Source organism: Sturnus vulgaris, chromosome 5, assembly GCF_052056855.1.
Source record: "Sturnus vulgaris isolate bStuVul1 chromosome 5, bStuVul1.hap1, whole genome shotgun sequence".
NCBI lineage: Eukaryota > Metazoa > Chordata > Aves > Passeriformes > Sturnidae > Sturnus > Sturnus vulgaris.
In genome coordinates, this window is record NC_142247.1 from 59,928,147 (window position 1) to 59,950,109 (window position 21,963).

Genomic DNA, 21,963 nt, shown 5'->3' on the forward strand with positions numbered 1-21,963 from the left:
AGATTTTTTTTTAAAATATTCTTCAAAAAAATGGTCTCCAAACTGGAAGAGCAGAATGCTCCAAACACTACAGTAGATCAGTTTATATTACTTGCTTTGACTCCACTGAGCAGAAAGCACTGTCAGTAAGAGGCTTCAGGATTATTTAAAATACTTCATAAACAATGGCTATCCAAGCCTGTCCCATCTATATCTACTATCTCTACAGTTACTTCTGTCACTTGCCTCTGGGGAGGAAAAGTGACAGATTCCTCTTGGCATGGAATGTTCTAGATTGCAGGGAAATGGTCAAACTTGGAATACTGAGTAGCAAATACAGTATTAAAAAAAAGGGCAAGGATATCTCCTAAGAGAACCAGGAAAATCACAAAGTCCTTTTTAATTTCAGGAGAAGGATGTTTATAACTCATGGAAGTCAGCTACATTCATGTGTCTCCCTCTGAGAAAAAGACCAAGAAGATAAAATTGGATTTTCACTACCAGTAGGATCCTTAAATAAATGCACTGGACTATGAAAAGCATATTAGAACTGGCCTAGTCAAAAGCAATGAGACCTCAGCATACAGAATGACTCTACACGGTTCTATCTTGAGTGAGATCTAATGGCTGCAAATTCAGTGGCTGCAAAAGTAGATCTTTTGACAGTGGTAGGATGCGGATTTTGACACCTTTTTAGCTACAAAATAAACTTACTGTATACAGAGCAGCCTAAGAATGGCCTTGTTCAAGTGAATAGACATTGAGGAAAGTTGTCCTGCTGTACTTCCAAATACAGAAGAATAAGAACCTTTTGTGCTACTCAACCTCTTTTACAGTAGGGCCATATCTCTGTGCCCAACTAAAGGACAGTACAAGCAAACAAACTAAACTGGCGATGAAAAAAAACCTGCGGAGTGCTAAAACTGGATGTACACTCTTTGGAAAGCACCCAAAATCAAAGCTGCTCTGACAAGTAATTTCTAGAGTGCAAATACAGTACGAGTACTTCTGGAGTCAACAGTTTCCCCCTTCTCTCCTCACCAAGGACATTGTTACTGTACTCCATGGTTCTATACTGCTAACCTATAACAGACAGGCCTGAATGGCAGCATAATTGGGTACTCACAACTGGAGACCAGATCTCGAAAGCACACCACCTATTTGAGTGCTTTAAATAAGCTATTTACATATTGAAAAAGTAGTATGTCACAAATGGATAAACAAGTTTACGATACCTTTAAAATATTTCCATATACTCTGAATCCATTAAAAAAACCCACCAGTTTACTTCTCACAAAGATACTAAGATTTCTTTAGGTTTTCCTGCCACTTTGCTTCCATGTTTTTCCCAGAAGGGGTCACCCACCAGCCATGATCACTTTGGTTCGCTCACCTGCAGGTTCTTGGGCTGTGCATAGGCTACAGAGCCTTTGGAGGTACTTTGCTGGAGCATCTCCTCTCCAGAGGGCATCTCCAGCAGTGCATCTGCACACATGTGGCTGTGGCAGTACTTTCAGCAGCTCTGTCTCTACCTCACACCTGCTGACACATTTTTCCTGGGATGTGTTTGAGCAGGACACTGTGTGCTCTCTTGGCAAGCAGAAGTTCTGGCAGGCAAGAGCTGCTCATGTGGTTTCCAGAGCTGACTGGAACCAGCTGTGACTGTCACAGGGTGGTTCATGGCCTTCTCCCACACAGCTCACACTGCAGTCCCCTGCCACTGAAACCCTGCAATTTATGCTTAATATAGTGCCCTGTCTGATAAAGACTTGAAGTACTTGTCCTTAATAATTTTTGAGTTTAAGAACTGTAGACACCATATCACTTTTGCGAATATGAGAGATCTCTGAATTCATTATAGGCAATAGGTTACTAAGCATTCTTCAAAACAGTTTACCTGAGGGTCTTTTTTAACAGAATCACAGAATTTTTAGGGACATTTGAAGAGCATCCAATCCACCTCCCAACTAATCTTTACTCTTTTTTTTAGCCAACTACAACTTTTTATTTGTTTCTGTGTGGTCTCCCTATACCAGAGGCATAGTATTGCCTATGTCTCTTGGGGTTGTTTTGTTTTTTGGTTTTTATTTTTAAAAAAAGCTTTGCAGGTTAGAAACGTCAAAGGTACTCCTAACTTCTTGTAGTTTTTCCCCACGAAGTAGAAGCTTTCCCCTTCAAAAGTGTATTGTGGAATCTCTCAAAAATTTTTTGATGCAGAATGGAAGCATACTTTAACAGGCTTAAAGTAAGAAATTGAACTTATGCAGAAAAGAAAATGGAGAGCTGTAGGGGAGACCAGCTGACACTATAACCTAAGGACCAGTGTATTAACAGTACAAAACTCCTTTGAGTAACATTATCAGAAAAGAAAGGAAATTGTTTGTGTTCTTGGTTCCTTTATTAAAGTTTTCATAAAGCATCCAATATATAGCAAAGTAGTAATGGATTTTAAATCAAAAGTCCCATCATAAATTCATAGGCATGAGAGTTTTTGGGGGACCCAGTCATAATACAACTTATGAGAAAAGTGAGTGTCACTAGCTTACAGTTTTGAAAAGATTAATTAAAAAAACGTTACACCAATTTTTGATCAGGAAAGACAGTGTTTCACAGAGATTAATAAACTTAACTTTATTTTTCAGCATTTGACTCTAAGATTAGTAGGCAGTATGTACTAGCAGCAACAAATGCTTCTAGTTTATTTAGTATTTTGCCTAACAGCTTTGAAAAAGATCTAAAACAACAGATACTAAAAGAGAAACAACAACCAAACTTTCCAGAATGTGTTAATCCTAGGAAACTTTAGGTTAAATATTAAATAAGGGATTACTTAGCTCAGGAAAGCAGTATTAAAAACAGTCTTTAAAACTCTAGTTTGCATAACATTAATTATAAGTTTAACTTATTCAAGTGTAACTTAATTGTTCTAAGTAATTGTCATAAAGACAATGTAAACCTAACTGAAACTGAAGAAAATCACCCACCTAATTTTATTCCAGTGTTTGCACATTTAGAATATGTAATAAGAAGAAACAACAAAATACTATATACTCACTTGGATCAGATTTAGAAAATGTATCTCTGTCCAAAAGATTTCTATAGAAAAAAAAAGAAGAGATAAAAATAATCTTAGGTATAAAAAAATGCAAATCAGATACCAATGAACATACATTTTTAACAAATCAAGAGTCAGCTTAGTCTTCTCCCCTCGTAATACACACAAGACTTAGTCAGCACTAACATTAGAGTCAGCTTACAGTTCATTTTATTATTCATTTTGGATTCGAGCAAACTGTGGCCCATATACTCCAATACCATGAATCAAAAGACAACCACGTGTACATTATATACACATGTAACAGGCATCATGAAGAGAAATACCTTTAAATCACAAAGGTCTACCAGAGATTAACTTGCTAATTCAACACAAAAACCTTAGACTTTACATAAAAGAATGGCTATGAGATTTCAGAGCCATCAGGAAATATCTCTGAGAATCTGTGATGGGCAAGTAAGGTAAAGAGAACTAATCCACACAGAGAATATACCTAGGAATAAATATTAATTTTGTTATGGAATGCAGTTCCAATATCGTAACCACACTTCAGCCAGCTGAGAATCATACACAGATGAACAGACTTAAATTAACAATTCAGAAGTATCAGGACTGATCAGAAGCCATTATCAGAATAGTTACCAATATTTCACCATTCAAAAAAATTAAAGTAAATAAGTATTATAAATTGTCTTGACAGACTAGAAAAATGTTCTGAAACAGGATGCCATTGAAAAGGGACAAGAAAGAGCATCTCCTCTTTGGAAGGTATTAAAATTAACAGCAAAAATGCAGCATAGCTACATGGAGCTCAATATGCAGCACTTATGTCAAAAATAGTCCTAAACATCACAGTTGACCACAAATTGAATGCAAGTCAGGAGTCTCGTACCTTTGGCAAAAAGGCATGCTGGAATACACAAACAAAAATGCCCCTTTAGACTAATTGTCTGGTCTTCATAATACTGATAAACACTCAATTCAAACAATAATGTTTTGGGCACTCCAATGTCTTGCAATCTAAGACAGACATGGAGCCACTGGAGTTCAGTGAAAACAGAAATAATTGGAAGTATATAAACTCTATCTATGAGGGAAATACTGCTACAAATTGAAGTTGACCTCAATGTCGACAGATCAAGTAGGAACAGGTTTAACCATAAATTAAACCACAGGCACAGAAGCTGAAGTCTACTCCATTGTTTTACCATCTTTCACTGTTAAAGGTGGGAGACATGATGTGAAATCTCCATTGTCTTCAAGAACATATCAGATAGATACGACTTCTAGTAAGGTCTTTGATCCTATGCCAGAGCAAAAGGAAGGATTAAATAACCAGGTTATATCCCGTATAGCTAATTATTTTTAATAACTAGTGCAGCCTCTTCAAGGGGCACCATTATCTACTCTTATTCAGATCTAAATCACATTATTTTTGTGCTACTGAACAGTGCTGAAAAGTGTATTAATATTTTGTTCAATATAGATGTTCTAAGTGGTCCAATTAAGACTTCAGAAATGAAAAGACACTGTATTCCAGATTTAGGTATTGCCAAGTTCACACTTCAGAACAAGGAATATGAACAACAACAACAAAAAGCTTGAAAAGAACATTAGACAGATCTGTTTTATTTAATCTAGCCAAAGTAGGTACTAGCTTTAATATTAGTACTTGCGAATACACCTGAATTCTGCACACATTAATTCTTCAGAACTTCTCTAGTCCATTCAGAAGTGTAATTTTTATGCATACGATTATACTCAGTGAAACTATATCCTACCTTAATGAAAATCATGCAAAAATAAATTGGAAGCATTAAGAAACCCAGGAAAATCAGTGAACCCAAGTCAGTAGTTGACAGCAATAACTACAAACTGCTTTAAAAGACAGTACAGCAAGTTCTGAAATAATGGAATTGCCAACCCAAAATGAAAATGGCATCCTATTCCTCCGTAATTATACATACCTAGATACACCACTAATTCCTTGTAACTAGAATTGGATCATCCCAAGATGAATTGCAATAAAAACACAAAATTAGACGTTTATGAAAGCAATAGTACATTAGATTTTGCAACGAGCCTCCCATACTCATCATTAGAATTCCAAACAATTTTAATTCCTCTGTATGATGACTATACAGTGGCCTTAAAATTGGTATGTAAGTGCTTGTCACTGTAGATTAAGGAATTTTAGTCATACTTATACTGAGATAAAGTGCTTCGAGTTCTTTAGATACTTCCTACTCTTCTTATGCTCCCTTGTAAGTTTTGTTCCCCTCTATTTTCCATATACATACCAACATAAAGAGTAGCCTGGTACTGTACAGCTTAGTCTATCCTGATCCTTCCAACAGCTGCAAGAAGCAGTCACCATGGGAACAGCATAAAAGGAAGGTAAGAATCTGTAGATGAGAATCTACAGGTTTTTAAAGAATCTAAAGATAAAGAATCTTTAGTGAGTTAAGAACATTTCTACAGAAACAGTATCCCTGAAAGGATTGCAAGGCTAGAGACACCCAAGTTTAACACTGTCATTCCGGTCAGTTCATGCAATGAACTTGTGGTTTTGAACTAGTACAACTTGTAACACCCTCAATTCAACCTTTCACACACTTTCCTACAAATTAACAATGTCTTCAGCAAAGTTTGCAGCAAGCCTGATTGTCCAAATCATAAAGAGACAATCAAAATAGTAACAAAAGAACTTCACAAGCTGTTCAGGCAATGCAGCCAATTGCAAAAGGAACCTTAAAGAAAAAGTGCTAACAGGAAAAAAACAGAAAAAGAAGAGTCTGATTTGGACACTAAATCACCTAACACCTCAAAAGGCTGCTCAATTTCATTTCAGGGGATAACAATCAAAGTGGTCCTTTAAATATGAGAAAACTACACAGTATCTGCGCACAGGACAATCTACAACCACAAGAAATGGTAATGTAAAATAGAAAGCAGATTGAACCTATTTCTAGAACTTTAGGTAGTCTTTGTACTCTTAATTTTCAATGGCACTTTCTGTACATGCTGAGCAATAGAGTGTATTTTGTCCCTTTTTCCTGAGAAAAGCATTCTCTTTGGTAGTAAACTGTTTTGTCTCGGGAAAGCTCACAAAGCTTTCAGAAACCAGAAATATCTGAAACAACTTCTTCCTTCTCCTAATCAAAGTATGGAGAGAAACAGACTCATATTTTAACTGAACTTGGTGAGTGTATTTTATGTCTATGTCCATTAAGCCTTTCAGATAAAGAATGCAAAATGAAAAGGAATTCCCATCAATTATGAGAGAGGGAAAATAACCAAAATTTTTTCTTGAAAAACATGCATATCAAACACTTATAGCAAGGAAGTCTAGGAACATCTGTGCAGGAAGAATTATTCTACTAGCACAGACCTTGAAGGAATTCATTCTGCACCTACTCATTCTGGTGTGGACCTTCCAAAACAGCTGCAACAACACAGATGTCTAAGGGAAAAAAAATCAACAGAAGCCATGGCAATAACACTGGAAATGCTGGGGTAATTTTTTTTCAGTATAATAAGAGCAATTTCCCCAGGGTGGGAAAGAAAGTGATCAGTAAATAAGATAAAGTTAAAACATATTTAGCTATGCTAATAGAATCACTTTGTTCACACAGTTTCATAAAATCCATAAAAATTTATCAAAATAACAGTCCAGTGCCCAAGAAGTTTTTAATCATAGAATGTTTCAGTTGGAAGGGGACTACAGTGATCACGCAGTCTAACAGCCCAACCACCTCAGGGGTGACAAAAAGTTAAGACATGTTATTAAGGACAATGTCCAAATGTCTCTTAAACACTGTCAGGCCTGGGGCATCGACCTCTCTAGGAAGCCTGTTCCAGTATTTGACCACACTCTTAGCAAAGAAATGCTTCCTAATGTCAAGTGTTTTGAACTGTTTAATCTAAACCAAGTCGCACATATAAATCAGATGCCTCAAGATTCACCAATCTAGCTAGCAGTGGCAGCTGACCAAAAACCATCACAGCCTACGCTGCTTCCTACGACCTCTCATCCACTATGCACCATGGGCATGTTGACAGATGTACACTAAAAAGTAGCATTTACTCGCCTTGTCCACAAATACTTCCCTTCAAATTTTACTTTTAGCGATCAACATCTAAACTTCCTTCTCTGTAAATTTTTTTTAAGCCTTTGTTAAGGCAAACTGCTAAGCAGAAGTAAATCTAATTCCCCTGTCAGAAATTACAGAATTCTGGCCTTGAAGAAAGACCACAGTAAGTACAGAACTGAACATTGTAAAATCTGCTTCTCTAGTTTCAAAATTAAAAAAAAAATTAAATTCTGTATTGATTGGAAAAAGACTTATACATTGCTTTCAACAGCTCTGAAATCTTTAATGATAAATATGTCATTCACTTCAGATTAATGTGTCAAAATCTCTCTGGGTGCTATGGCTTCATGTTTCTCTTCCTCTTTGGATTACATTTAAATGCATGCAAAGATTTCTTGGTTCTGAAAAAAAGCACTCAGCAGTTTACAAACACAGAAGTTGGTTACTCACACAAAATAATTTTTAGAAAATATACATTTTCAGTACACCATATTTGTATTATATATTGCAAGTGCGCACTACTTCTCTCACATTTTTATCAACCCACAGGAAAAGGAATTGTCCCTAGTTCATTAAAAAAATGCATTTCTGTTTCCCTCACTTAATGATGGGCCCACATCACTTTTTCACGGAAGATCCTCATAAAGAAAGAAGCATCTTAATCACCTTTTAATGTGCAGAATAGTACCCACAGAGCTTCTAATTGTAATATAACTGTATTAACCTAGTAGGCACTGCACCTCAGCCTTAATGGTATCACTGAACCTGTAAGTATCAGTTCTAAGATGACGTATTATCCAAAGAGTCCACTCAAGTGAAGAGCCCACTTGACCTACCTGCAGAGTAATTCCACAAACTGTAGTGGCAGCTTAAGCAGTCACCCTTTCACAGCTGTTTACTCTCTCCTTCTCTATTCACTCAGAGCACAACAAAGCCAGCTATTAGCCTCCAGATCACTAGATTCAAAATGCCCTGGACCTAACAGCAGATCAGACAATCTCTCAGAATTTTACCTTCTTGTCAAAACAACTGGTTGTCCTAGAATAGGCTCACAGGTGAGACCACAGTGACTCTACTGACTAACAGGTAATTAGGATGACCTGTTCCTTTCTGTTCAAACCATCTCCACTCTCAGGGGCATAAGAAGAACCAGAAAGAAAGCAAACATATCTCTGATGTGCAAGATTAAGAAAACATTCACAATACCTCTTCATAACCTTTGGAGAAGTAATTCACTCTTCTTGCTCACCAGAAAACAAATAATTTTCAGCCTCATGGTAACTTTCACTGTCAAACTAAGAATATATTGATTCAGAAGCCATAAGGGAAAAAAACAAAAGGAGAAGTAATGAGAAGGGTAGGACCAGCAGTGCTTCCATGAGTTTTAAGACAACCCACAGAAAGCCATCTCTGGCTAGATGTATGGAAACAATTTTAGGATGAAACCTCTATTAAAATTACTGATTACTCCAGAGGGTTTAAAACACCCCAAAGGATTTGCCAAGTTTATTTACTCTAACATAGCAACAGTTTAACAGGAATCCTGTTGAAACAGACAGGAAGTACTGAGTTATAAAAATACACTTGTGCAGATGAAAGAGACCTGAACACAATCATAGAATATTCCAGTTTAAGTTTTAAAAAAGAGTCCATTTAGTACTAGCACAAACTGATGGAACTCTGCTTCAGTACCAACCCAATTTCTATTAGAAACCGAAGAATAAACCATCCACATTTATGCTGTTAAGGCTGGGCAGGTAAACAGTCTCTGGCTTTGAGCTTCTGGTGATGTATCCTGGGAGACGGCATTAAGGACTGCTGGTGGCTGAAAGAGTTTTTCAATCTAGTGTCAACTCACCACTCCTTTTCAGTTACTTTCACCCAGACCATCCAAATCAATGGATATGCTGCCCTACTTGAGATCCCAATTCTTTAGGGATGTATAATTCAGTTAGTACAGTTTCATTAATGTCTAACAACATATAAAACCTACAGATCGGTTTTGCTGAAACAAACTCCAAGTTTTTCTGAAACAACTCTTTAAAAGGTATACCTCAAAGAAGTAATTTTAAAAGGATATGTATACCATCACTCTAATATTCATTCTTTCTCTGCCAGTGCAGGACTGTTAGTGGGTGAGCCACTGCTCAAATGGGCAGAGAAAAAAAATGAGGAAAACAATACTACCACAGAAAATCTACATAAAAATACGCAGTCATTGCACATTTCCTATTACCTGGATCTTTTCCTGCTGCCAGGCTTCCCTGTATGCCACCTTTCCGAGGCCTAGGACAGTGGGCTTCAGCTGAGGGAGGGTGTTACAGGGAGCCACTTGTCAGTGTCCCAGCTCCGCACTGAGGAGAGCCACAAAGTTTACAGAGGTGGCAGGGAACAGCTGCTCTCAGGAGGAGCATGATGTTGATGGCTTCTTCTTCCCCAGTCCAAGGACCCCCAGCTGAGTTAACACACTCTGACTTTATTCATCTGCAGCTCCATTCTACATCCACATTTACTGCACAATGTATACATCTGCTTCAGACTTGCTCTTCCATCGCTTTTGGTTTTTCCCAGCTCCCAAACTGCACTTCTTTACCAACCACCGGTGACCTCTTTACAGCACTGGGGTCCCCAGTAAGGGGGACATCCCAAGTACCCTCTTTTCACCCTCTGCTTCCACACTCCCATCCTGTGCCCCCACTTGCAAAACCTCTGCTATCACACCGTGGCGATGCTCCTCTGCACTACACCATTCTGTGAGGGTCACAAATACATCATTATACACGTAATAACTATTTGCTACTACTGTCTGCTGAAAGAAATGTGGTTATACCACACAATTATACAAGGACAAGCCAAAAGGAAACTAACTAAGCAGTAACCACCCAGTAACTAATAAAAAAGATACTGGGTATGGGTTTACAGCTAAGTAAAGCCAAACAAAGCTCCATGTAGGCAAAGGCACGTTCAGACAAAACCTGACAAGTCCTGAGACTTGCAAGGTTGTGTGAAACCTGAAGTCTGCATCAGAACGGACATGCTAAAGACTCAAAAATCAGATTTGCAAAAGCAATAGGTGCTTTGCTGAGGCCAGATTTGCATCCCCTAAAAAAAGGGGAGGAAGAGAATTTTTGGGTGTGCGGTGTAACTTCTGATCTTCCAAAGAACAGCCCAGGTGCAGAGAAGATGCACACCCACCCACCAGAGGAAGATCACAACAAGCCAAGCTTTGCTTATCAACAATCTTCTTTGTTGAGGGAACAAGCCATTAACAAGCAGATCCTGCAAGGTGGGGTAATGCTTTTTATCATGTCAATGTCCTCTCCTGATGAGACTCAGGTGTAAAACCACCCCGGGGGAGGTATTGGGACATTCACATGTAAGCCTGAAGGTATTCATTGGTTCTCTAAGTCACAACTGACTCAACCTGTGCAGTCATGAGAAACAGTGGCCATGTCTTAGGGCCACACATCTTCAAAGACCCCTGAAGCACTCCCACACTGTGCATGATCCACAGTATTTCATAGTGTAAAACTCCATTCCCGGTGGGGCACCTGGGCCTTCCCACCTGAACATATATTAACCCACTGAATCATTTTCTAGGGGATTTCTCCACCCCAATGGATAAAGACCATGACCACAACTTTGTTCAATAGACACTGAAATTGCAACAATCAAGTCTCAGTGTTGGATCCACAGGTGATGACCTTTCCTCTCCTTTTTATACTTACCCTTTCTTTATTTTCCTTGTAAATTTTCCTAAACGATATTTTTATATTTATATAATTTTATTTCTATAAATAATAACCAAAGCGGATATATACCTCCTTTCCAATGTAGCCAAACTGTTCTGAAATAAACCTGCCATGTGTATACACACTGGTCATTCAGTCTCCTTTCACTTTAATCCACCCCAAGGGATTTAGTAAGAACTGTCACTTAGGCCATCTCACGGGTGGGTTAAAACAGCCTGTCCCTAGTGTGCAGAAAATCACTCTGTGAAGAGCCACTGTCCACAAAGAAGACAGGAGTCCTACAACTTTATTCAAATACACCCATGGGGTTTGTCTCTTGAGGTGTCAGAGGACATAGCCTCCTTTTATCCTAAAATCCCAGCCACACTGCCCTCTTCCTTTCCCCAGTGGCTGCGGTACTAGGAAGGTACAGCCTTCCCAAACCGCTTACCACATTCCCCCCTTGAACACGTCATTCTCCTCCAGAGTTTAGAAATTTAAGCTATATAGGTTCTGCAACAGACTTTGTGCTGACCCATTTGTCTATTACCCTTAAGTTCAGGAGTCAAACTGCCTGGGTTCTGTAGCTTGAGGTTGGCAGAGGTACTAAGACCTATTTCAAAGACATTAGCATCCATTTCTCCTTAGGACACTCACTCATGGAACTGTTTGTGAAGACACTGGCACTCATCTTTGTCATCACAATTTCAAAACAGAACTTAAGAGTGCAAACGATCTGCTTTAAATTCTGTTAGGCACACGGTTGCATGTTTAAATTTCAAACAATACATACACACAGATGAAAATGAAACCGTGCACTCTATCAGGAATGCATCTCCATGACTATGGACACTGCAAACCATTTATATTTTTTTCTCATCTGAAACCAGCTGGTTGTCTAGGCCATATCATTTCAAAGGAAAAAAACATGTAAGATCAACCTTCTGTTTCCAGTCACACATAACCACTCTGTGGACTTTTAATCCAATCTAGAAACACATACACAAAGAAGGCAGGAAAATAAAAACCATATTTACAATCATAATTAATTTTATATTCTGCATTTTGTGCTATAGAGGGTTAGAAGCTCAAATAATTCGTTGACTATCTCTTCTTTCATTGTATCTTCCTGTGACAGAGACTTCAAACAAATTATTAATATTTTTTAAAAATGCAGAAGGTAAGTATGATGGCTGGAGAGACATGATCTTCCCAGAAACCAATGCCTAGGACAATCAAAGATATAATTAAACATACTTTTAGGTATTGCAAACACTTGGAAGTGGCTGGTTAAGACTTGTAGACTGGAAAGGAAAAATTCTGAAGTGGTATGCTTTGTTCCTCTGTGCATGAAACTTGAATTATCTCAATTACTGAGAACAGGGGTTGCTTAATTCCATTCAGCTCATTGATTAATGTTAGATTTCTGTACAAGTTGTGAAGTGGCATAGGACTGATCCAAAACAGGCATGGGCAACCAACTGTATTTCTGTTGAATTAACCATGATGAGGCGTTTATGGTGCCTTTATGCACTTAATGCCTGTTGTGGGAACACTGGCAGTATAGAGTTTATCCAACACAGACCCAGACCAATAAAGACACTGCCTGATTGAAGATAAAGCCTTTCAAAGCAGTATTATGATAAATAGTGTTCTGAATTAGCAAAGTGACCCTGCACTGTGTCAATATTTTGCAACAATTCTACCGTTTTTCCAATAACCATGTCATCTTTGATACACTACTAGAAGTCATAAAATGATAAAACTACAGCTTCAGTTTCCTATAGATATTAAAAGAACACTCTCAAGAAGATAATTCTGATTGACAAGTACATAAATAAACATTAACATGAGATATAATGAAACTCTTGACTTTTTTATTAACATAAGATTGCAGAATGGAGGCAGAATTATCAGGTACTACAGGAAAAAAACCTAGGCACATTCATACAGTAACCATGATAAATAGAAATCATCATTATGTAGATCACAATAAATACATTAAAAACTTGAACCCATTAAATACACTGAACTTTACATGCTCACAGAGAGCACAAACTTCAAGATATGTAATAGCCACAATCTTGTAGTCCTCAGCATTAGATAAACTACTTCAGTCAACATATAGCAACAGCACTAACAGAGGGAAGATGGGAACAGAATATGAAGTTTTTCCAAGACTTAACTAGATTGGAATCAGTGGAGAACATCAGTAGAGGGAAAACAGGATGACAGGTACATGCCTGAAGCTTACCTGAAGCTCACATAAAACCACAAGCTGACACACAGAGCTAGTAAGAGAAGAGTGTGTCTAGACACAGGCCTGTAACCAGCAGGCAGTGCAAACACCCCTGTAGAGGAAGAGGAACCTCTGGGCTTGGAAATAGTAGTGAGTAAAAGGATAGAGTGCAGCCTATTTCCACTCTTTCACACAGACTGCAGGGACAAGGTCTTCATCCTTCACCACAAGACAATTGTGCAAGATTATGCCAGGCAGCAACAAATAAAGATGGCATGGCAAGTGACAGCAACATTTTCATCAGACCATGAATGCCCTTCAGCACATGTGATGAGGGGAGAGACAGGGTGCAGAGGGAAATGGCTACCAGAACAACTGATCCAGACAATAGTGGACAATTACCAACACCAGAGAATCGTCTGGGATACACATGTAAGTTCTTCTGCCATATTAGAGCTGGCTCTTGAGTCAAAGATTTCTGCTTCCTGACAAACTACATCTTACAGGGTCAGATAATAATTGTGAAGTTTTTATCTGATAGAAACTGAGTAGTAGTAACTAGAATTAAATTAATTTCTTGCTTTTCTAGCATTTTTTAAATTACAGCTAATGCGGTAAAAAAGCCACAGGAATGACATAAAAAGCTTTTAGTCATAAAGAAATCCCAGAAAGAGCATTGTGTGACAACCAAAACATTTCCAGATTTTTACAATTTTCATAGAATTTCTCATCCCATTAGATGCATATCTCCTAAAGGCTACCTGATGTGATCCTGAAGGTAAACCAGGGTGGCTTGGAGAATATCAAGCAGTGCAATGCCATATGCAGAGTGCTGAATGTGGATACTTTGGTAACACTGGCAGTATGAGCATGCAAGCAAATTGGGAAATGCTGACAGAGAAACCCTATGGAATTGAAAACTAAAGGAATAGAAACTGTATCCTCATTGAATAAGACAGACAAAAACACAGAACAAAAGAAAGAAGAGTGACAGATTTACCTTATGGCACAAACAGCTAGCACTGCTTCACTAACCACCAAGTTACACCACCTGTACCAACTGGAAGAAATTCTCTCATGTCCTACAAGGAAAGCAAGCAAAAACCCACAACAAACAAGCAACACCTCCCCCCCAGAAAAACCAACAAACCCACAAACAAACAAACCACAAAACACCACCACAATAACAAAAAACCCCAAAGCCTAAGAAAAATCCAAGGAAAAATATCTAGGAATAAATAATAGTTATCAACTAACAATTGTTGACGTGAGTTAGTGACCACATTGGTCCTACAACTCTTCAGGTATCAAGGAAAAAAAAGTCATTACCCAAACTGTTGCTAAAAGCATTTCTCTCCAGTTATTAAGGAATGCACAACTGCTAATTATTAAAGAACTTTCAGCATTCGCTGAATTTTGCAGTTTGCTCTGGCAGTCTTTCACAATTTCATTTAACACCACATTTCACAAGCTTTAGCCAATGGATGTGTTTACAGATGAATCACGAATGTGTTAATCATTAATCTCTGCCCTAGTGTCATTCATCTTGTACTCCACTTTGAAGCACAATTTTGTAATCAAAAATTGTCATCCAGCACATACAGAAGAGAGGAATCTCCATGGAAATTCCCATCCTTCTGCACTTGGCATCTAGACAAATGAAAGAGTTTTAACAAAACTGACATGGCTTTTAATGACATCTACAGAGAAACTGCCTCTGTAAACTATTTGCTGAAATTAGTTACAAGTAAGGCCAGAATCGACTGACTATGTTTTATACCTGCATTTCTTTGTAACTCTCTGATGGATTCCTAAACCACTTTGAAACATGGCAGGTATATACAAATGGCAGCTGGAATTAAAGGAACTGGGTCAAATGCATAAATGCTCTGACATCTGTAACGGTGACAGGCTATCTGAAGAACTTACAAGTAATGCTAAAGGTCCTGGATTGCTTTTACACATTACAGCACACCCTTCCTCGGACAACAGTTGGTGCTTGTGAACTTTGCAGAGACAGCCAGCAAGTACAACGGGGTGTTTATATGTCAGCTTGGCGACTGTTTCAGCAGTTCTCACTGCTTCAGCCTTCTTTAGAAAATAACACTTGCTAAAACATCAAATCATACTTTATTTATTAAGGAAAGAGAGGGAGTGGTCTGACAATTTAAGTTTAGAGAACTGCCGTTCTGCCCTGGTAGTAATACTAGTAAAGACAGCAGCAGCTCTGAGAAGCCACGTTATAAAATGAAGCAATGGACTGTAGAAGAAACTCTGTCTCATTTCCCATCAGGAAAACACACTGACAGCTCAAACCTTCCGCTAGAAGCTGCCAACTCTTCTGGTAAAAGGCGTCACTGCTTTGCAACTAGGAAATACTTAAGGAAGTTACAGAATGTGGACGAAGACATGAATAAAAAAGCGCACAAATAAAAGTACGTTTTAGACTTCTAATCAGAAAATCTCTTCATCACGGGAGAAAACACAATTTTTGAAATACCGATAAACAAGCGCCATTGGAACAAAACCACAGACACTACATTTGATGTTATGGGTTGGCATTCCCTCGATTTCTCGGCAGCACAGTTACGATAAAACATGACGAGGCCACATCACACGCCCGTACTCCTAAGTTTTGCAAGAGAAAACCCGTGACGGGATTACTCCGGACGGAAGGTGTCCATCCCCACCACGGCACTTGGGACAGCTCCAGAAGTTAAATACCGGGCGGACACCGCGCCCTGCGCGCTCACCGACGCGACTCCCGCTCCCCGGCAGGATGCGGGGCGGCGGCAGCCGCTGCCCGTCTCAGCAGAGCCCGCAGCCGCCGCGGGCGCCGGCGCTTCGGTCCCGGGGTCCGCCGGCAGCAGCCTGCGGCGGACACGCCCGGTGCGCGGCCAGCGGGCTGCAGCGGGCTGGCAGCCAGCCCCGGGATGCGCCTGGCTCTGCCCGAGGATGCCACCGGCAGCTCTTCGCGCTCGGCACGCTCCGAGGGCAGGAGCGGGTACTGCGCCTCGCACAGCGCCAGGCATGCGAAGCGCGTCCCGCGCTGCCCTTCCCCTCCCCGCTCCGCTAACAAGCCCGGGACGAGGGGACGAGGGGTCCCGGCCCGTCCGCCCCCTCCGACGCCGCGGGGAGAGCGGGTGGCACGGCCGTGAGCCGCCACCGTACCTGCAGGACACGGAGAGCTCCACCTTGGTGGCCGGGATGCTGGAGCTGAGTACGTTAAAATCCCCCACGGACGCCATCTTCGGAAGCCCACCGCTTCTGCCCGGCTCCCGCTGCCCCGCCGGCTTCTCCAGCCCGAACATGGGACAGAGCGGCGCGGGTGGGAACGAGGAAGGGAGGGCGGGAGGAGGCGGCGCCTATTGGTCTCCACAGCACGACGGCGCTGCCGCCCGTGGCGCGGAGCCGGGTCAGCCCCGCTCCGCACCCGCGGGAAGCGCTCGCCGACTGGAGCGAGGCGTGGCGTCAGCGCGAGCCGGGCGTGCCCGCCCCGGGCGCGGGGAGCCTGGACGGCCCGAGCGAGGGCACGCGCCGCAGCCCTCAGGGCAAATGCGGCACCGGAGCCGTCGCGGCCCCAGAGCGTGCGGGGCGGGGAAGTGCCCCGGTGGAGGCGTGCCCAGGGTGCGGTCCCGAGTGATTTCGCTCCCGCGCCTCTCCAGTTTCTTCCCCCCTGGCTTCTGCACGGAAACTCCCGCTCCGTCCCGTCCCGTCGGATGTCCGGGCAGTCTCCTCCCTACGCGTTAGTGAGTGGGGAATCTCCAAGGTGTCTTCCCCTTGGCTCTTGCACGGAAACTCCCGCTCCGCTCCGTCCCGTTCCGCAGGCTGTGCGGGGAATCCCCTCCTTCCATGTGCGGATCCCCGCGCCCCGAGCAGCTGCAGCCGCAGCTGGGGGCTGCGTGTGGGCCAAACTGCAAGGCCCGGCGCGGGGTTATTAATTTTCCCGGGGCCGCCACCGCAAAAGCCCCGGGCGGCGAGCGCGAGGTTTGCGGGAGCGGCGGGGCAGGCCCGGTGCCGCCAGGGGGCGCGGCGGAGCGGCCCGGAGGGTGCGCGCTCCTCGGGGCGGTCTCCGGCAGAGGGAAGACCTCGGTGTGAGTGCGTCAGGAATGCCAACAGCCATTCCAATTGCGCAAAAGTCGAGGGAAAAGAGGTGAATTTATCTTGGGTACTGTGTGCATTGACACGCTGAAAAACGGGGGTTTCACTCTCTGACACGTGCGCAGACACATTCCTTTTTTTCCCCAGGATCACTAAACCAGTTGCCCTGAATCTGTTCATATTAATTCACAATAATCACAACAACTCCGTCATCTTATATGTAATGTGTACAATTTGTATCCATTATTATGGCATATAAGTAGTCCTCAATATTTATTTCTCATCATGGCAGTTTGAAAAGAGATGGAAGTGCTACCATTCCCATGTCACAGGTGGGAAGTTAAGGCAAAGGCAAATTAAATGCCATGTTTGTAGCCACGCAATATACAGGACAGGTCGAAGATATCAACCCAAAATTATATACTGAATTTCTCTACTCCTCTGTCAATAGTTTTACATACAACAATAAAGAAGTTTAATGTGTTTACTTGTAAGAAAAAAAAATTAACTCCAAAGCCACAATCACCAAAATACATTAATTTTGAATTTCATTTCTAGATTCTTGTTGCTGTAATTCAAGTTCAGTGCTCGATCTCAGGTAATACATCAAAATAATGATAAGAGAACCTGAATGTCAACACCTGGTTAGCTCGTAGCAAACAGAAGGAACAGCAGTGGTAATGCAGAAGACAGTAACATATTCTTATGAACAGAGATATACTTCCTGTGCACAGCACAAAGCTGAAACATAACTCCAGTGGCAGAAACTCAAGGAAGATATCACGAATATTTTATTCAAAAATTTCTGACCACATCCCAGATCTAAGCTTCTGGCTCTTTGTTTTCAGGAGATTATCAACTGAAGCGTCATTTCTTTATTTTCATTCTCTTGTCCAGAGCAATTTGTTAAGCACAGAGCAATTTCTCATCAGGTATCTCTAAAGTACTTCCTCTTAAACCAATCTGTCTAAAGTTGTCAGTGCAGCCGAGAAACCACATACCTTCACAAGTATTCTAGGTATGTCTGCAGGCAGCCAAACCAGTAAGCCTACAGCTGAAATTGCTTTAAAAAGCCACACCACGAAACTCAAACAGAAAAACAAGAAAAATTTAGTTCACTTCTATCTTTGTCTGTACAGTAGTGTGAAGGGATGGGTGAAGGACCAGTGATGACTTGAGAGGCTAATGCCAAGTACAAATAAGCTACTAGATGACTAAAAGCTAAAGAACAGTTTTTAAGAAAAAAAACCTGTTTTTCAGCTTTATAATACAGTTCATCCCTCTTTTATAATCCACTATAAGGTACTAAACATGATCACTGTTTCCCACAAGGCATGGCATGAATAACCAGAAACGTGTGAAGCGTTATTATAATAAGGATAGTACATCACTATAAATGATATAACTGTTACAATAATATACGTGTGAGTAACCTAAAAGTGTATTGTGTGACATGATTTTACATTATTCTCTACTAATCCACTTTACTTTTGGTTATGTGGGGGTTTGTTTTGATCCTTTTTTATATTACCTGATCTTAATATTTTATTCTACTTAGAAAAATGAAAATTGTTGGCGATTGCTGATTCCATAAATAGATCACCCTATGAAAATAATGGAGGAGTTAAGGAAATTCAAGTCTTCAGTGTTGCTGGGGAGATATCCATCTTTTCTCATCACGTTTATAAAGGCACAACTGTTTTGTCTTTTAATGTTTCAGCTTAGAGTAAGTGCATAATTCTTATGCACTGAGAGTGATTTATATGGGAAATGGAAACAAAAAACTAAACCAAGAGGTAGGTGAAAGATATGCACCAATGGGACTAAATATACATTATTATCATTCCAGAGAGACACCTTGTATTTTCTCATGCTTAAATGGCACTAAGGTATGGGGACTGGAACAATGCCCAAGTATTAGGACTGAGGCAGCCTTAGTATCTGAAATTTATATACAAAATACCTATCAGATTAAAGTGCAAAAAGAAACATAAGAGCTGTGTGTGGTATATGGTAAGCTGACATTTGAATGACATCAGTGACTCTCAGAAAATTTTGCAATGGAAAACAGGACATATTTTCCTTGCTTTCTTTTGTGATTGTTACTTTATTATTACTAGCTGTTGCTAATTATCAGATACCTACATAACTTGTTTCAATACCCGCTACCTAATTTAAGGAATGAGGGATAGATTTGCAGTAATTATAGCATAAACTATGAACAAACTAGAGATTCCAGAATAGCAGTAATGCGTAACACTGGATGATTGCTTTAAAACATCACAGCTTCCAGGTTTCAGCAGTATAATTGAAGCCGAATGCCACAGGATGCAAACATTGATTACTCCCCTCCACCCCCTCAGCTTTCTGCCTTGTAGATCATTATTAGACATCTCAAAAAAGAAGTTTAATGATTAAATCTTTGCACTACTAAAAAAAATAAACCACATGCAAAACCAATGCAGACTAATCTGTAGGAAGTTAAGGAACTGGAAATGGCATCTATTCTAGTTATGTGGTAGAATAGGTGGATGATTATAGAAGTGAGCTTCAGCATTATTGAAACAGAACAATGTGACTACAATGCATTTTCATGACAATGACATGCCTCCTCAGTCTGTATTTGTGATGAACATACCATATTCCCTTGTTCTTTTTCAAGTATCCGTTCAATTGTTCACTCAAGTAACATTAATCAAATGTCATATTTTTATCCTGGCTGCCACCAAACTGTTTCTTTCAAAAACCTGAAGAATAGAGTGAACTTGGCCATAACTTGGTCCTTTCTGATAACTGAACATAGCGCTGAAACAATTCCAATATCCTAATGTACACTACAGTTTGAGAATTGTTATATCTTTCTTTCCTGCTTTTGATTAATATAGTTAATTTCCTCCTTCTTTGCTAGTGCTGATTGTTTCAATCCATTGAACAAAGACAAGGAATTTAGCATTTGCTGGGACAAGTGGAACCATCAGTGCCACCGTCACTACTGGAACCATCGGCAGGAACTGTGGCTGAATACAGAACCATAGGCTTTACAAACCTCTGTAATAGAACATGCTGACGGATACATTCAGTCCCTTTATTCTTCTAGGATGAATTATCTCCTATAACTCCATGATTTTGTGATCTGCTTTCAAAACACACAAATACTGATGAAGCTCTATTTTTGTGAAAGTAAAGTCTAAGGGAGGTGTCAGACTCAGAGGTTTGACGTAAAGAAAAACTCTCCACTTTAAGGTTTTCACTTTAAACACTAGTTTTTCAAGGGCTAATGTCTACAGTCTCACAGGTGTCAAAGAGAATACATTCTTCTGTAAAAAGTATCTGGGCCTTCTGTGTTTAAAAGCCTTTGAAACCTATCCTCACTGTCTGCATAAGAGCATCTCCGTTGTGAGGACCCAGAAAACCTTGTCACCATGGCATAAGCTGAGGAAGGTTAGTGAGTCATCAGTGTAGAGACAGCTGATAATTTCACCCTTTCTGTACCATGATGAAATTAGTAATGCATTTGTTTGTATACTTCTCTACTGTTTCACTGCAGAATAAAATCACAAAGTATAAATACCACTTCCCCTCTTCAAACACACAAAGGACAGCTATCTAACAAATACTCTTGTCTCACTATTTATTTGTTTACACTAGAACTATGTTATGTAACAAATTACCTTTAGCACTAGATAATTTTCCTGTATGATTTCAAATTTTCTTCCTGTTTGATGCAGTCCAAAAAAGAGATATCAGCAGCACAACCATAAGGTTCCTTCCTGCCACATCCTAAGAAAAGTGCTCTTCCATAGAATCAGGTTAAGTAGTGTCAGTTCCTGACACAGTTTTCAGTTAGTTCAAGAGCTCTTCAAAATGGTAAAGACCCCTGAAGCATTTTCAGAGTCATCCAGGAGGTGTAGTGGAATCCATTTCACATCCTACACTTAAGACTGCATAGTAAAGTCTCTACATCAGTAAACAGAGGAATTTTAAATCTACTGAGCACTTTTTCTCGCTCTCAGAGTAAAGCAAGTAATGTGGAACTCAAGTTCTAAAAATTTGACTTGGGAGTATTTTTAGTACAGGTTTTTAACTGCTAACAAAGTCAGATTAAAGTTCAGAAGTTCAGGTTTCATTTTAAAGGACAAGGAATACTCCTTAGGTGTTTTTTGTATTATTCATGCACCTTCAACTGAGCATTGGCCATCCGGATTTCATTTGTGGACAGGCTGCCAGAAAAATGTAAGGATGCATTTGAAATATTTTTTCTAGAAAGACAATTTATGACTGGCTCATGGCAGGAGATAATTCGAGGTTTTGCTAAACTAAGTGTTTAGTATGGCAGAAAGGATGGTAACAAGAAGATTGTCTGCATACAATTTATCTCAAAAATTCCAAATAACAGTGTTCTTTTTAATGGACATAAGATTAGACAGCCCCAAAATGAAACCTCAAGATGTTTGTCACAAGATCAGCTGAATGATTCAGCAAAGTATTTTAGTCTCAGAAGAGGCAGAGGAGAATCTACTTCTTGCACTTCAGTTTCTTCCCATGTTCTTGAACTACTCTTGATGACTGGAATTATTCTTTCCTTCCTTTCCTTGCCCAATCACTTCTAGGCCTTCTAAGAAATATCAGCTGATTTGCAGAAACTATTTGTTTGCTATAAATCTTTTAGGAATAATATATTTCACAGTTTCTTTCTCTGCCTAATCTCAACCCACATCTTTTCCCTCAGCATGCTTCCAGAATATTCATAAAATCAATTGCCCA

The 21,963-nt window shown here is 40.2% G+C and overlaps 1 protein-coding gene across 1 annotated transcript in view; it reads right to left on the minus strand.

Annotated features, from left to right (window-relative positions):
• The window catches only part of CPNE8 (copine 8), a 72,849-nt gene extending 56,300 nt beyond the window's left edge, over positions 1–16,549 (minus strand). The window contains exons 1-2 of the mRNA XM_014868965.2: positions 16,270–16,549; positions 3,035–3,075 (exon numbers count right to left, since the gene is read on the minus strand). Coding sequence (XP_014724451.1) covers positions 3,035–3,075; positions 16,270–16,409 — 181 coding nt within the window. The 5' untranslated portion in view covers positions 16,410–16,549. The remainder of the gene's footprint in view (positions 1–3,034; positions 3,076–16,269) is intronic.
• Positions 16,550–21,963: the final 5,414 nt, after the last annotated feature.